Consider the following 16,905-nt stretch of genomic DNA (forward strand, 5'->3'; position numbering starts at 1 on the left):
ATATGGTGAAACTCTGTCTCTACTAAAAATACAAAAATTAGCTGGGCATGGTGGCAGATGCTTGTAATCCCAGCTACTTGGGAGGCTGAGGCACGAGAATTGCTTGAACCTGGGAGGCAGAGGTTGCAGTGAGCCAAGATCATGCCATTGCACTCCAGCCTGGGCAACAGAATGAGATTCTGTCACCAAAAAAAAAAAAAGAGAGAGAGAGAGAGAGAAAGACAAATTCAACTACAGCAAGCAGAAGAAAGAAAATAATAAAGCTTAGAGTGGAAACTAATAAAATAAACAGTAGAGAACACTAACAAACAAAAAATTGGTATAAGATCAACAAAACTGACAAACCTTTAGCTAAGTTAAACAAGGGGAAAAAAAAGACTGAAATTACTAGAATCAGAAATGAAAGAGGGGACATTGTTGTCAATGTCACAGAAACAAAAATAATAATAAAGAAATACAATGAACAATTGTACACCAACAAAACAGATAACGTAGATGAAATGGACAGATTCCTAGAAACACACAAACTACCAAAACTGACTCAAGAAGAAACAGACGGTCTGAATAGGCATAACAAATAAAGAGACTGAACTAGCAATTTAAAAAAAAATGCCCACAAAGAAAAACCCAAGCCCAGTTAGCTTTCCCACTGATTCTGCCAAACATTTAAAGAAGAATTAGTATCAGTTATTCACAAACTCTTCCAAAAAATAGAAGAGGCTAAACACTTCCCAACTTATTTTATAAGGCAAATATTACCCTGATGCCAAAACCAGACAAGGACATCACAAGAAAAGAAAACCAGAGAAAAAATATATCTTATGAATATGGATGCGAAAATCCTCAACAATTGGGAATGATTGTATGTGGAAAAAGAAAAAAGAATCCTCAACAAAATACTAGCAAACCAATTCCAGCAGTATCTAAAAATAAGTGTATATTATAACCAAGCTGGATTTCTCCCTAGAGCGCAAGATTAGTTTAGCATCTGAAAATCAATTCTTGTAATACATCTTACCAGTAGAATTTTTAAAATCGCATGATTATCTCAATAGATGCAGAAGCATTTGACAAAATCAAACACTCTTTCATGATAAAAACGCTCAACAAACTAGGAACAGAAGAGAACTTCCTCAACCTGACAAAGAGCCTTTATGAGAAACCCACAGCAATCATACTAAATGGTAAAAGACAGATGTTTTCTTCCTAGGATCAGTAACACGACAAAGATGTCTGGTCTCACCACTTCTGTTCAACATTGTACTGGAGGTTCTAGCCAGGGAAATAGTCAAGAAAAAGAAACAGAAGGTATCCAGGATTGGAAAAGAAGAAATGAAAATATCTCTATTCACAGATAACACAGTCTTATACATGGAAAATCCTTCTCCTTGAAGTCTGAGTATTTGGTAAAAGATTTTTTCTTTTCTTTTCTTTTCTTTTTTTTAAAGAAAAGAAATCTTAAGGAATCCATAGACAAATGTATAAACAGAATGTGGTATATCCATATACCAGAATATTCAGTCATATAAAGAAATGAAGTATTGATACATGCTACTTGAATTAACCTCAAAAACAGTATGCTAAGTGAAAAAAGCCAGTCACAAAAGTCCACATATTATATGATTCTATTTATATGAAATATCCAGAAAATCCATAGAGGAAAATCTGTAGAGAAAGAAAGTAGAGGCTGGGCGCAGTGGCTCACACCTGCAATTCCAGCACTTTGGGAGGCCGAGGCCGACGGATCACAAGGTGAGGAGTTCAAGACCATCCTGGCTAACACGGTGAAACCCTGTCTTTACTGAAAATAAAAAAAATTAGCCGGGCATGGTGGCACATGCCTGTAGTCTCAGCTACTCAGGAGGCTGAGGCAGGAAAATCGCCTGACCTTGGGAGGCGGAGGTTGCATTGAGCCGAGATCGCACTACTGCATTCCAGCCTGGATGAGAAAGCAAGACTCCATCTCAAAAAAAAAAAAGAAAGAAAGAAAAGGAAAAGAAAAAGAAAGTAGATTATGGGGGGCCAGGGGAGGTGGGGAGAAAAAGAGGGGGTTGTCTTAGCTAAAGGGTATGGGTTTTTTTTTTTTTTCAGGTGATGAAAATGTTCTAAAATTGACTGTAATGGTGGCTGCAGATATGTGTGAATATATTAAAAACAAATGGGTAACTTGTATGTTATGTGAATTATATCTAAACAAAGCTGTTTAAAAAAGCAATAAAATGTCAGCCTATATGTATCTCTGTCTAAATTATCGTCCGGACCGAGGAGTTCCTAAATCCTTAAACTTGAAGAAGTGCATTGAAATGCATTTTCTATAATCCAGGTTTCCTGCAGATACATAACGCTCAAAACCCATGCAAAAAGCAGAAGTATCAAGATCCTTACACTTAGGGTAAGAATCTACCCTAATTGTACTTATCTATCCATCTACTCACATTCCAGAAACCAAATCTTAGTCACTGAGAAGTCTGGCAGAATTGAAAAAAAAAAAAAAATACAGCCATGAGTACATGCCAAGCAGCACGAAGGCAATGGTGGCATTATGAACCTGACTATTTACCAAGCCATTTGGATGAACTGACCTAAGGCCAGGAGATCTTGCACGTGGTCATCCCGCTGCCCATCTAAATCATGATTTCTCTCCAAATGTCCCTCTAACTCCCATTTAAAGTTCATTCTAGGATGGGCGCAGTGGCTCATGCCTGTAATCCCAGCATTTTGGGAGGCTGAGGGTGGGCAGATCACTTGAGGTCAGTGAAACCCCATCTCTACTAAAAATACAAAAATTAGCCAGGTGTGATGGCAGGCACCTGTAATTCCAGCTACTCAGGAGGCTGAGGCAGGAGAATTGCTTGAACCCATGAGGCAGAGGTTGCAGTGAGCCAAGATTGCAGCACTGCTCTTTAGCCTGGGCGAGAGTGACACTCCATCTCCAAAAAAAAAAAAAAAAAGTTCATTCTACCAACAAAAAATAAAAAAATTTAAAAATCCTAGTTTGATCACTTAGAAGAAACCTCCAGCAGGTGATTGGACCTCTCTAGCTTTTAGATCATACTGACAAGGAACTTTAAAACAAAACAAAACAAAAAATGAACAAGCGAGCAGCACAACCCCCTGCAAGATTAGCAATACATCAAACAAAACCAGAAGGAAGCTCTAAAACTCAAAACCTGAGTACAACAAACCCTAGTGGGAGGCCCTAGGCTTTACTATTAGGATCAATGGTAGAGGCAGATGTGGAGATGATATTGCCCAAGGTCCAGGTTTGGCAAGAAAAACGGAACATTTTCCTCACCATGGGCTTCTAAGCCCCCTCACCCTCAATACATCAGGTTTTATGGAGCCTACACTTTTCTTCAGCTGGAATCAAGAATCCTTCCTTTGTTGCTCATTTGTTGCTCATCAATTCCATTTTTTAAAGATCAGTTCAAGTCGCAGAAGAATAGATATCATATAATTCTAGTTGTGGTATACACACATGCACACACACACACATACACACACAAAGAGAGAGAGAGAGGCTCTCACCAAGTTGTGGTTCTCCCTATGATTAAGGTAAGACAGGGCAGGTGTAAAGCAGGTGATGACAGGGTTTATGAAGAACTAGGGGAGTGGGGTACGGAGTAGAAGTAAAAAGAGCCTTTCAAGTTTTGCCTTAGTATTAGCTTGAACATATAAAACGGCCATTTTTAAAGGTCAAAACAAGTATCATCAATTTCATATGATTTTCATCTTTTTCAATAGAAATATTCGTGTGATGAAGAATATTGCTGAAGAAAAAGGAACCAATCACATAATAACAATACAAAATCAAGTATCTCCTGTTTGAAACTGGACCCACTGGTTTGTTGACTGCTCTCTAAACTTTACCCTCACTCTCTCTCTGATAATGTACAGCGCTGAGTCTTTCAACCCAGTATAATGAATGAACAGACAGCAGATTTCAGGCAGATCTTTGTAACCCTTGACCACTGGGATATGTGCCTTAGCAGTGTGTGATGATGGAAAGAGACCTGGAGCCAGGCCATCTGGAAGCTAAAATATCATTACTCCGGGCAAGATTGAGTTTTAATCCTCTCTTATGTTGAAATGGCAATTAAAATATTAACTTCACAAGGTTAATATGAAGATCAAGTGAGACATGTATGTGAAAGGAGAGTTATATGGTTCCTGACACATGGTAGATATTCGATAAGTTATTTTCCTTCACTTAGAGTGAAATTTTCTAGAACAGTATAAGAGTGTTGGCAGCTCTTCATTAATTTATCAGTAGCCTCTGTCCTCCTCTGGAAAGAGACCAGTTAGGCACCAAGTTACATGAGCCCACAGAGATCTCCACCTACTGACAACCAAAAGTCTGCCTTTGATCTCTAATACAAGAATGAGATGGATAGAAACAGCCCCTGACAGATCACAATTTCCTGTGACATAAAACAAGGCTCAGAGTCGGGCCCCTTTCTCTTTAAGTGATGATGTCACATTGGTCTGATACCACATTAGATTAGATGGATGTGTGATCTCCTTCCAAGCACACAGGAAGATTGGCATCAACCTTTGCACTGATGATAGGGTTTATGAAGAACCAGGAAGCCTCAAGAAGCTGTAAGTCCTGGTGCTTGGCTATGTCAGAAATGTAGTCTTAACATCAGGTAGTTTCCTGCCTGCTCAGCCCTCCATCTCAACAGACCCCTGGGTATCAAGAACCTTGCCTTGAGTCTGAGCCAAGTTGTCCCTACAATTAAGGCAAGTCAGGGCAAGTGTAGAGCAGCTGTCCCCAAATTCTTCAGAGTTCCCTACGGATCTTTCAAAGAATGGAGCACCTGGGACCCACTCCAGACCTATCCAAGGAAGCTGTCCAGAGGTGGGCCCAGGAATCTGTAGTTTTCAATAAGCTCTCCAGGGGATTCTTTCACAGCCAGACTGACACCATTTGGGTCTGGAAGACAGAGGAACGGGTCCATCAAAGTCCATTCATATGAGAGTCGGTATAGGGAGTTTCCCAAAGTAATTAGTTCTGATTATCTCACATTGAGGAGGAAGAAAGTGAGAGTCATACTGAATATACTTAAGTTTAGAGAGAAGGATGTTTAGATTTGAAAATGTATTGTTTTGAGTCAAGGAGTTTAAGATAAATAAACATTTTAAATTTCTTTGTAGAAGCCAGTCCCAAGAATACTCAGTTTTATTACTTCCCTAAGCAAGATGAAGTCAAGGAACAGAGAACTGACTGAGTTTAGGAGTAAACCGGCTGCTGAGAGTCAGCCACCACCCCAGTGCGGTGACCTTGGGAGAAATGACACACACTTTGTCCCTGTGTCAGTGGCCCACATGTTGTGCGCATCTGCCAGGGTCTGAGGGGGTTACATATTGTGACATGTTTACATGTGTTCTGTGACATGGATTTATGGGTGATCTCATCTGGTTTTAACTAAATTAACCAATTAACAAGGATTCTAGAATACACACACTTGTTGTGTGTCTGACAACAGAGAGAAAGGGAGAGAGACAGAGACAGAGAAAATATACAAAGAATGAACCCTGGCCCCAGTCAGGGCTTTGGAGCTTGGCATTCTGGGGCCTTCTTGACAGATGACACCCTGAAGCTCAGCTCCTCTGTCCTGGCTTTTCCTGAACAGAGTCTTGATGGTGGCTCAGGATGGCCAAGATGTCATCTAGGAGCAGGCATGGGCAATACACCCGCAGCCAGCCACAGCCATCTCAGAGCCACTCTGACCTTCCAGGTTGTCTTTCATAAAATGAAGAGGCTGGTGAGTGATGTATACCCCAGACCTTAGACTGTCCTATCCAGAGACTGAGGGCTGGGAGAGATGGAGAACACAGTGCTTCTGTTTGAAGGATTTAGTGGATGGAGAAGCCCCGTGGACAGAGAAGCAAATAAGTTATTTCAGCAGCCAAAATGAGACTTTGAGTATAAGCTATGGCCACTCACCTTGGGGGGAGTCAAGGCAAAGCTTCCTTTACAGTGGCCTAAGCAAATGCCTTCTGTGGGCTGGGGATCTCTGTGACCCTCCACATTTGTCCCAGGGTACTGGCTTGAGTGCCTAAGTTTTGCTAGGCAGGGTCTGTGTCTTGGGAAGAAGCAGATGCAGGTAGCAGCCCAGCGTGTTTCAAGTGGCTTATTGACAGTCTCTTAGGAGGTGCCTCTGGGGCTCAGATGGAATCTCACCAAGGCCTCTCTCTGCATGCCTCCCCATCACCGCCCCCAGAGTGGGGGTGCCTCCATTGGTAACACGGGAGGTGGTACCCAGGAGCCATTTATTGTTTTAATAGCTATGCATTTATTTTCACATATTTAAGAAGAGACCTAACTAGCATATCAAATCTTGATTTTGTGGATTTTATTTCTTAGAACAAGGTTAAAGGAAGTAACTAATTTTAAAAAGTGAGTCAGATTTAAGAAAAATATCAGGCCGGGCACAGTGGCTCACACCTGCAATCCCAGCACTTTGGGAGGCTGAGGTGGGCGGATCACCTGAGGTCAGGAGTTTGAGTCCAGACTGTCCAAAGTGGCAAAACCCAGTCTCTACTAAAAATACAAAAAAAAATTAGCTGGGCCTGCTGGTGTACTCCTGTAGTCCCAGCTACTCGAGAGGCTGAGACACGAAAATCACTTGAACCCGGGCAGCGGAAGTTGCAGCAAGCCAAGATTGCGCCATGGCACTCCAGCCTGGACGACAGAGTGAGACTCCATCTCAATAAAAAAGAAAGAAAGAAAAATATTGAGTAAATAATGGTACGACTGGCTCAGGAATGAGGCAAAAGTCATAAAGTATGGGAAACCAACAACAATAACAACAACAACAACAGCAACAAAACCACGGCTCTAGATTAAACACATGAGTAACAGCCAAACAGCAGGCCACCCCGGAAGAGATGGAGGCGACTTCTGGAAAGGGCATGACCTAACGGAACGAAGTGTCACAGGTCTTGGGCCAGGATGGGGAAGGGGAAAACCTGCCCTTCAGCTTTCCTTCCTCCTGCAGCCTCATGCCTATGGCACAGGCTGAAGAAACGCAAAAAAAAAATAAAATAAAGTAAAAGAGCAAGTGAAAATGATGATGATTTTGCCAATAATCATAATGTGCTACTTTCGCAACCAAAAACATATATTTTTAAGTAAGAGTGCTATTTCACCAAACTTCCCAGGGACGTTGCCAGCGTGAGCTTTAGCAGCAACACCGGGTGTGGGGAGAGGCCAGGGCTCTTTTCCAGGCCTCCACAGGGTAGCCACTGCCCTGGCACCAGGGGCCACAGGAGACACTGCTGCACAGAGCCAGAGAGGGGCAATGGCCCCTGCCAAGAGTGGCCAGGAGGCTGGTCCAAACATTGAATCTGGGACACTAGCTGAGGACCCCAGAACTGTCTGGGAGTGATTTGAAGGGAAGCTGCAATTCTCACATGTTTGTTCCATCCTTAATTTTTTGTTTTGTTTCGTTTCGTTTGAGACAGAGTCTCGCTTTGTCAGCCAGGCTGGAGTGCAGTGGCATAATCTCTACTGACTGCAAGCTCCGCCTCCCAGGTTCACGCCATTCTCCTGCCTCAGCCTCCTGAATAGTTGGGATTACAGGTGCGCACCACCACACTCAGCTAATTTTTGCATTTTTAGTAGAGACGGGGTTTCGCCATGTGGGCCAGGCTGGTCTTGAACTCCCGACCTCAGGTGATCCACCCACCTCGGCCTCCCAAAGTGCTGGAATTACAGGCATGAGCCACCGCACCTGGCCCATCCTTAATGTTTGTAATTTATTTTTTGCATGTGTGCTTTTTAATGGTCATATATGTTCGAGTATCAGTACAAATATACTTTATAAATACATAAATATCAGAGTGCATGTGCAAAATTGTTTATTGATGGGAGGCATGATCGAAAGAGTTTGGCAAGGGTAAGTCCACATTCCTCACTAACTACTCTTGCCTTGCATTGCTGTCAGTGTGTCTGCCTTGCAAACTGTGCCTCCCACACTAGATGCTGAGGGAGGATAGTCAGGGAGGTGTTGTGGAGACCTGTGCCACTGAGTTCAAACCACCTCATGCTGTAGTGGAGTCACTGGAGCCTAGAAGGTACCAAGGGGCCCAGGATCCTTGTGGGGAACGGATATAGAGAGGCTCTTTGAAGTCTCTCAGTACTGGAATGAGCACAGGGTTTGCCTTCAGAGGAGCATGTGCTACAGCCCCAGCCCTGGGACACACCAGCTGTCCAATCTCAGGTGAGCCACTCCGACCTTCCAGGTTGTCTCCCATAAAATGAAGAGGCTGGTGAGTGGTGTATACCTTGTGCTATTGCTGTGAGAGTCACATGAAGTAATGGAAGAAGAAATGGCCTTTGGGGAATCGTAGAACATCTTCCTTCACCCAGGCAGAATCCCAGGCACAGGTTGCCCCACAGGCCTCCTGGGCTCCTAGGTCTACAAAGACGGGCTGCCAGCTGGGGGAACCTAGGCCAAGGCCCCTGCCCAGACAAAGCAGAGGCTCAAGTGGGCCAGAGTCATGCACAGCCCAGGTGAGTTGGGCTCCAGCACCTAGCCACTGACACCAACCGTCAGCCACCCCTGCCATCTGCAGACCCAAGGCAGCTTTGGCTCTCCGTTTATCCCCACCAGACCTTGGGCAGGAAGGCGAGGAGCAAAAACAACTGACACATACAAAGTGGCAGTCACCCATCCTGAGCACCCCTGCAGTCCTCCTGCCTCAAAGCCTCTATTTCACTCACTCTTCTAGCCCCCGTCCTTGCTTCCTCATCGTAAGTGCCGGCCAATGCATGCATGTTGCAGAAAATAAGATAAATCAGGGCTGCTTTGATTGGTTGCAAGTTCAGAAGCTTTGGGGTTTTGTAGATCTGCCCAAAGCATTGAAACACCTAAATATTTGGATGATTTCTCTCTCCTTTGTCACCTCTGCCACTGGGATGCTTCTTGAATCCCAGACCCAGGACTTCCAAACCTTTGAGCATCCTTTGTAGAAGATGGCTCCAGTGATCTCCCCCAATCCATCCCCACCCCATCTGCAAAAGAGCTTCTCTGGGGGCAGGGAAGATGCTTTGACTCATTCCATTCCCCTACTTCTGATTCTCATCCTTTAGTGAAGCAGGAGAGACAGAAGGGATTGCTCTGGGCTTTTGTGAAGATGTGTGAGGGAGGTAGAGGCAGGCTCATGTTTGCCTGTATGCAGAGTCAAGAAAGGACCAGTGGATATCAGAGGCATTGTCTTTCATTCTAACTAGTGGCACAAGAAGCAAAGAAACTATCCTATCCAGTTTTGTACAGACGATGCTATGCCTTGTATTGTTCTCTGTGGATGTATAACAAAGGCTGACATCCTGAAACAGATGGGAACTTCTCACTCGCAGCCACACAGCTTGCTCACCCACCCCTGGGTCTCACACAGGCCAGCTCACTGCCTGGCACACAGGAGCGGTTCATGGATGCTGAAGTGAGCCATGAGGACAAGGCCATGCCTGATTGGGCACTATCCTAGCACAGTCTAACACAGGTGGATGCTCAGTTCTCTTTATTTGATTAAAGGCTACTGAAATTAGCAGTCACCTGTCTGCTCCCCATGCCCTGGATGAGACATCAAATTGAACACCCAGCAGATCTTACAAATCAGTGCTGAGTCTCAGCGATCCATTGCACTGGTGATAGCCTGAAATTGAGGTTAAACCCAGGTGAGAGCTCTCCCGACAGCCCAAGAAGGGGGTAAAGGTGAGAACTCTCACTACAGTGCAGACAGTGTAACAAGGGCTGCCAGCTCCACCCCACCTGTGCACACCTTTACCATCAAAACACGCCACAGGAAGGGGAGAAAAACAAAGCCAGCCATGTCATCTGTGGTTTCACGTCTACGGTGACTCATTTTCCTGCACTGGTGCCCCAGCAGGGCAATCTTACTTTAGGTTGATACTAATACTCATACTAATGCTAATACTAATATTAATGCTAATGCTAATACTAATGCTAATGCTAATACTAATACTAATACTCTTGGGTTGATTGTGAACAAGAGACACGGGTGACGCAGGGAGAGTGCTAGGTGTGAGGTCCCACCTGCCAGGTGTCTGAATCGTGAACCTTCTGCAGAGGGAACAGTACTGCCTGCCTCCCTGGAACATGGCGCAGATGACATGAGAGGCGTGAAAGTGCCTGGCAAAGAGGGGAAACTCTTCCACACTGCGTTGTTGAAAGCGTGAATAAGAGTTGCTGGTCAGATTCAAAGGCAGCTCTTGGAACAATGGGGGTAGGGAGTGCTATTTCCATAGACACTATAGGAAAGGTCGTTCCCACCCACCACCTCAGGCAACAGCTGTGCAGCTCTGCCTCCCTTTCCCCAGACGAAACCTCAGACTCCAGTTTCCTGCGTCTGGCTTTCTACTGCTACTCAAGACTCCAGGGGTCCCAAGAAGGGTGAGAGGCAGGAGTGAGAGGGAAGTGGTTTGCGGCCAGCGGGGAGCTGCTGAGGGCAGGCCGGGCCCCTGCAGGGAAGCAGGGAGATTGTGGAAGATGTGTCTCCCACGCAGAGGAGGATTCGCCAGGAGGCCAATAAGCTAAGCCTCTAGTTGCTCACTTGCACAGACCCTTCCAAGCCCCTCTTCCTAAGTTTGTGTTTATAATTTTGTATTCTTCATCTAAGAAAGCCTCAAAACTATGTAAGCTTCAGGTCCCCACAGAACCTGAGTCTGCTCTGGCTCCCACATAGAATGTTTCTCTCTTCTGAGATAAGCCCCCATCTCTTCCCTAACCTGATCGCCTATGCTCCCCACCTTCCAGCCGCACCTCATGAGCCCCACCTGGGCATTTCCCTATCTATCCAAATTTAGGCAGGCATTGGCTTATAATGTGCCCCTGCCTGCCTCTCCCCGAATTCTCAGCCTGGCGCACTCCTGCTCACCCTCCGAGACCCACAGCAAATACTTCCAACAATATGAAGCCTTCCCCCAGGTCCCAGATAGAATCAGCACTTCCTCCTGGGCGCTGCCACCATGCTCAGCATGTCCCTCTGTCATAGCACAAATACCCCGCAGGGGACTGCAGTGTTGAAGGTCCACCTCCCAGCCCAGGCTGTGGTTCCTCCAGGGTCCAGACAGGTCTATCTGATTCTGAGTCTCCAAAGCCTACTAGCTCACAGCCGGGTGCAGTGGCTCACACCTGGAATCCCAGCATTTAGGGAGGCTAAGGCGGGTGGATCACCTGAGGTCAGGAGTTCGAGACCAGCCTGGCCAACATGGCGAAACCCCATCTTGACTAAAAATGCAAAAATTAGCCAGGCATGGTGGCAGAGCGCCTGTAATCCCAGCTACTCAGGAGGCTGGGCTAGAGAATCTCTTGAACCCAGGAGGCAGAGCTTGCAGTGAGCCAAGATCATGCCATTGCACTCCAGCCTAGGTGACAGAGCAAGACTCTGTCTCAAAACAAACAAACCAAAACAAAGCTTATTAGCTCAGGGCTCCCGGGTACAGAGCAAATGTTCCTTGAATAAATGAATTAATTAATGGCCTTAGCTGGGGACAATGGCAGAGTGATTGAAAAGGTCGGACTCAGTCTTGGAGTCCCATCTGCATGGCTCCCATGCTCCAGCCACCCTTCCTTAGATTCCTTATTCAACTCCTCCAAGCAGCAGGCCTGAGAAACCATTCCTGCAACCTGAGCGCCCTCTGGTGGCTGAAATGGTGTCTTCCCCCAAAAACTAGAGGCAACAGGTGGGGCATTCCTGGGATATCCAGCGTAGCTCTTTAACCTCCTAAAGCAATGTGTTTACGAGGCTTTTATTCACTTGGAGGCTTAAGTCCTACAATTTCTGTTATTCTTTAGCCTGGAAGGAGCTTTGAGAACTCATCTCATTCAAGGTCCCAAAGACCTCCACCCCAGCTCCTGCTCCCCTGACAGTGATGTGGTCTCCACATCTGCCTATAAGGTCTCAGAGAGGAAAAAGAGGAGTTGGACCAAAACAAAATCGCAAACGCTTAACCTCAAATGCTAAAATCCTGAAAGATCGTACTCTCTAAAGTCTAAAACCCCTAACATCTAAAATCCCCAAAATCACAATCACAGGATAGTTTTTTTGTTTTTTTTTCTTTTCTTTTTCACTATTTTAAATTTTGAGCATTATTTTTCACAGTTCCCTATTCTAGGTATTTCATCTTTGCGATATTTGCAAGACTGGAGGCCAAGTTGTATAGACTTTTAGAGAGTTCTAATTTGTTTTATGAATGGTTTTGGGCTTTTTCGTTTGTTTGGTTTGGTTTTTGATTTTTGGTTTGTTTGTTCTTGTTTGTTTGTTTTCAAATTTGGCTCCCTGGAAGTGCATTATCACAATGTCAACTTTTGTGGATGCATTGTGTATGCACAAAAAAACACTGAAATTTTCTCAGTAGTTACAGAGATGTCCTTTCTGTACATCTGCCTTTGTGAAGTTAAACTTTCTTGGAATCTCAGCTCCTCGCAGCTTGGAATGCAGTTCCATGCATAAACAACCGCATTTTTGGTGGTGATCCATTGAAGTTTTTGATCAAACTCATTGAAAGACTTTGGTTGCTCATCCTGTTGTTTCAGATGACCACAGTTATAAAGCTGGGTGCACACAAGTACCAACCTTGGTGACATGCATTTATGTCTTGCTCTTTTTGACCTATTTCCTTATGAATATGGTTCATCTGCTCATGACTCTAAGAACCATGCAACTGTCATTACCTGAGTGTTTATGCTTGCAAAAATATATATGTTTTCACTGCCTATTTTATTGTGTAATGTACACTATAAAGTATTCTGTTGTGTTTTTATATGTTTCCAATATAAATCCCCTTTTAAACATAAATAAATAGGTTTTAATGAATGTTTTTATTATTTTTTCCAGAATTATATTTTCAGGATTTTGTTTTTTGAGACAGGGTCTTGCTCTGTTGCCCAGGCTGCAGTGCAGTGGCATGATCTTGGCTCACTGCAATCTCTACCTCCCGGATTCAAGAGATTCTCCCACCTCAGCCTCCCGAGAAGCTGGGATTACAGGTGTGCACCACCACACCTGGTTAATTTTTGTATTTTTTGGTAGAGGCAGGATCTCACCATGTTGATCAGGCTGGACTCAAATTCCTGACCTCAAGTGAGGTATCAAATGATACACCTGCCTCAGCCTCCCAAAGTGCTGGGATTAACAGGCGTAAGCCACTGCGCCTGGCCTATTTTTTGGGATTTTGAACTTTCAGGATTTCAACATTCAGGATTGTGTCTTTTGCAATTATGATCAGCTCCAAAAAGGGAAGGCCATCCCTGCCTCCTATGTCTCTGGTATGACATTCCTGTTTGTGGCTGCCAAGGCCAGTTTGGCAGCCTCTGAGTGGATCCCTCAAATTCCAGGGCCTCCAAGATACCTGGATTTTCTGCCAGGGCCAGGATGAACGACAGAGACCCCATCTTGCAGGAAGTCATGCCCTATTCCTGGTTTCCTAAGGACCCCACCAGCTGTTCCATTTCAGCAGCCTTACTCTATGCCACACCTGCCACCACCACCCTGGCCCTGCCACCTCCAACCAAGACATGCTTTGTCTGTGCGTTTTTGGCTTCTGCAGTGCTGAATTCATACCTGAATGTGACATCTTTTGGTGGAGCATGTCTTCTGCTGGTGTCCCCCCCCTCCTTGTCAAATATGTCTAGTCATTTCCCTCAGTTTCCCCTGGCTCTTGAAGGACTCTGAGTCAGAGACTCCACTCTATGCAAGTCATTCTTATCCTCCTCTTCACACCAGTTCGTGTCTGCCTACAAAACACCACCTAATAGTTGCTTCTTCTAGGAAGTCCTCCTTGATTATTGATTCGATAATTATATACTATTGTTTTCCCACATAGGCCAGGCATCTGGAAATGAGAGAAACAGCCGCAGACCTCTGGTGGAGAGAAAGAGGAGCTGAGATAGCACACGCTGACAAGTAATCTGTGCTATAAGAGGTAAACATTGGCCGGGCGCGGTGGCTCAAGCCTGTAATCCCAGCACTTTGGGAGGCCGAGACGGGTGGATCACGAGGTCAGGAGATCGAGACCATCCTGGCTAACACGGTGAAACCCCGTCTCTACTAAAAAAAAATACAAAAAATTAGCCAGGCCCGGTGGCGGGCGCCTGTAGTCCCAGCTACTCGTGAGGCTGAGGCAGGAGAATGGCATAAACCTGGGAGGTGGAGCTTGCAGTGAGCTGAGATCTGGCCACTGCACTCCAGCCTGGGCGACAGAGCGAGACTCCATCTCAAAAAAAAAAAAAAAAAAGAGGTAAACGTGGGGGCTTGGAGAGCACTGGGGGACAGCCCAAAACCCGGATTTGAGGGTGATGTCAAGGAAGCACCCCTGGGCTATGTGAGGTCTGTGATGAATTGTGAAGGACGGTCAGTAGTCAGTTGCCAGCAGGGGATGTGGTGAAGGAAGAGGATTTGGGCTGAAGGTGGAGAGGCAGGAGAGATCACGGTTCCCTGAAGGTTCCATGTGGCCAGGTAGTGACTGAGGATCAAGTGGTGGACGGGGCAGGTCATGGAGGCGTTGCTGCTCCTTGAGGAGAGGCAGGATTCTATTGGCCCCTGAGAGGCTCACTTTGGCCAGGGTTGGGACATGCTGGGAGTAGCGAGCCCAGGCTAAGGCGGCCCTCCAGGCAACCAGAAGGGTCATCCTGGAAAGATGGTGGGAGCCTGACCCAGGGCAAGGGACAGGGGAGAGGTGGATGGGACACCTGGAAGGCAGGGTCAGCAGAACTGGGTGATCAATTGGAGGTAATAAGTTAGGGAGAGAAGGGAGACCTGGGTGTTGATTAGGCAACAGGGTGGATGGCAGTGCCCCTGATCAAACTGGGGACATGCAGGAAGGCAGTTCCACCATCCTGTTGAGCTCAAGGTACCTGCCAGACCCCATGAGGAGATGTCCACTGGGCAATGGAGATCTAGATTTAGAGCTCAGGAGGCTCCTCTGGACCACAGGTGATACACTGCTGGGGGTGGGAGACTCCGCTGGGCGCTGGAGGCAGTGCCGTTGCTGTGGTCACCGCCCCGTGGCTGAAGGACTTTTCAGCACCCAGGTGCAGGGGTGGTGTCGGTGGATGGCGGGCCTGCCCCAGGACTGCAGTGTTGCTGGCCAGGTGTGGGAGAAGCACAAGGATGAAGGTATTATATTTGCAAGTGAATGGTATGGTGAAGGGATTCACCTTAGGGGCTGAAAGTAATGCCAAGAAGGAGCGGATAAAATGAGAAATCGGAGGGGTTGGGAACTGGGATTCTTCATGAGGCAGACAGCAGGCAGAATGCAGGCATGAGGGTGAGAAGGTTAGAAGGATGGCAGCACAGGACTGGAGGATGACTGACCAGAGACTGAGCTTGATGATGCCAAGAGGCAATTTTTGTGGAATGAAACACAAACAGACATTATTGTTCAAAATAAACGATGACATTCATCTCCAGTTCATCCAAGTCTATAATTTGATACCTGGCTGCAGGGTAGGGTAACCGCAGGCAGGGGATTAAACTCTATTGACCCTGTGACCTAGTTGACATAGGGTCATACTGACAGCTAATTAGTTGTCCTGCCTAATTAGAGCAAGTTTTGTAATTGTGTTAAAAATTTGTCTCCGGTCCCCGTGGCCTAGGGGCCAGTCACCCTGTTGTGGGACTGTTCTGCTGGGCCAGGAGGGCAGGGTCCCTGAAACAGAGCTTGCATTGGCTGCCATGTACCTCTCAGGACATCCCTGCAGCCCCCAAGGTGATCTCTGTCTCCTTTTCCTGGGCCCGCCCCTCCTTGCACAGAACTTTATCTCCTTCTATCCCAGTCTCAGGTTCAGTATTCACCCCAGGGCCAGGAGTGTGGGGAACGCGCTGCACATGAATCCAAGGTAGGAGAGGCGCAGGCCTGGGCAGGTGGGCAGCTATGGATGAGGGACCAGCAAGCAGCTGCAGCCTCGGCACAAGAAGAAATGACGGGGCGAGGAATGCGATGCAAAACCACAGGTGACAGGCAAATGCCAGGGACCAGGCTTGGAGTAGAAGCAAAACCAGAAATCCAGTTGTAAGCACAAGAGAAAAATGCTCAGGGAACTCAGGGCAGGTGCATCTCTATCAAAGCAGACGCAGTGCAGACTGGGAGCCAAAAATCCAGGGCACCCATCTAAGTCCACCCAGGACCAGAGGGCTGTGGCGCTGCACACGTCGTGCCTCCAGGCCAAACTGCTCTGGGAGGTGACGAAGAGCCCAGCTCGGGGGACCTGGAGAAGGAATGGGGTGGGAGTCGTCTTTCTGCAGAAAAGGAAGCCGCAGCTTCAGAGCCCCTCCCCACCTTCCTATCCCTAAAGCAGTGAGTGCTTCTGAGGCTTTGCTGGTAACTACAGAGAAGCAGGAGACAGGTCAAAAAGGGCAAGTGGGGCAAGCGACAAATGCATCAGAAACATCCCCAGAGCGTGGTGGCAGAGCTGGTGGGGAGGCCTCCCACCAGGCCAGGGTCTTGTCCAGAGAAAGGGGCCTTCCCAGTTCCTCCACACTTGGGTTTGTCCCAGGCTGGCGTCTACACACAGCCTCAGTCTGAGTCACTAGGCACTGCCGGCACCTACCCCATCCAGCATTAGGTTCTGCAGAAGCCAGAGTGTCATCTTCAAGCCCCTGGCCATCCTGTAGAGGAGTTATAACCCGGGGGGGAGCGTGGGACTTCCTATTCACAGTAAATATCATCCCATGACATTGCCCCGACGTGAGAAAAGTCTCTAGAAGAGGTGAGGTCACGTGAAGAATGCTGTCACCTGTGATGCCCAGGCATGGGGGCGTGGGCAGTTCTCAGTCTGGGAGGGAAAGTGGTGCCCCTCACTCCTCACGCAGGCGCTGAGAGGAGGGAAGAGCACCCAGCGTGGAGCCCACAGCCCTGCAGGGGTCTGGGCTCTG

The 16,905-nt window shown here is 46.7% G+C and overlaps 1 protein-coding gene across 1 annotated transcript in view; it reads right to left on the reverse strand.

Annotated features, from left to right (window-relative positions):
• Window positions 1–16,698, reverse strand: part of SMIM35 (small integral membrane protein 35) — a 45,231-nt gene extending 28,533 nt beyond the window's left edge. Inside the window, 3 exon segments of the mRNA XM_025355829.1 lie at window positions 6,906–6,923; window positions 16,581–16,617; window positions 16,619–16,698. Coding sequence (XP_025211614.1) covers window positions 6,906–6,923; window positions 16,581–16,617; window positions 16,619–16,698 — 135 coding nt within the window.
• Window positions 16,699–16,905: the final 207 nt, after the last annotated feature.

Source organism: Theropithecus gelada, chromosome 14 (assembly GCF_003255815.1).
Source record: "Theropithecus gelada isolate Dixy chromosome 14, Tgel_1.0, whole genome shotgun sequence".
Classification (NCBI taxonomy): domain Eukaryota; kingdom Metazoa; phylum Chordata; class Mammalia; order Primates; family Cercopithecidae; genus Theropithecus; species Theropithecus gelada.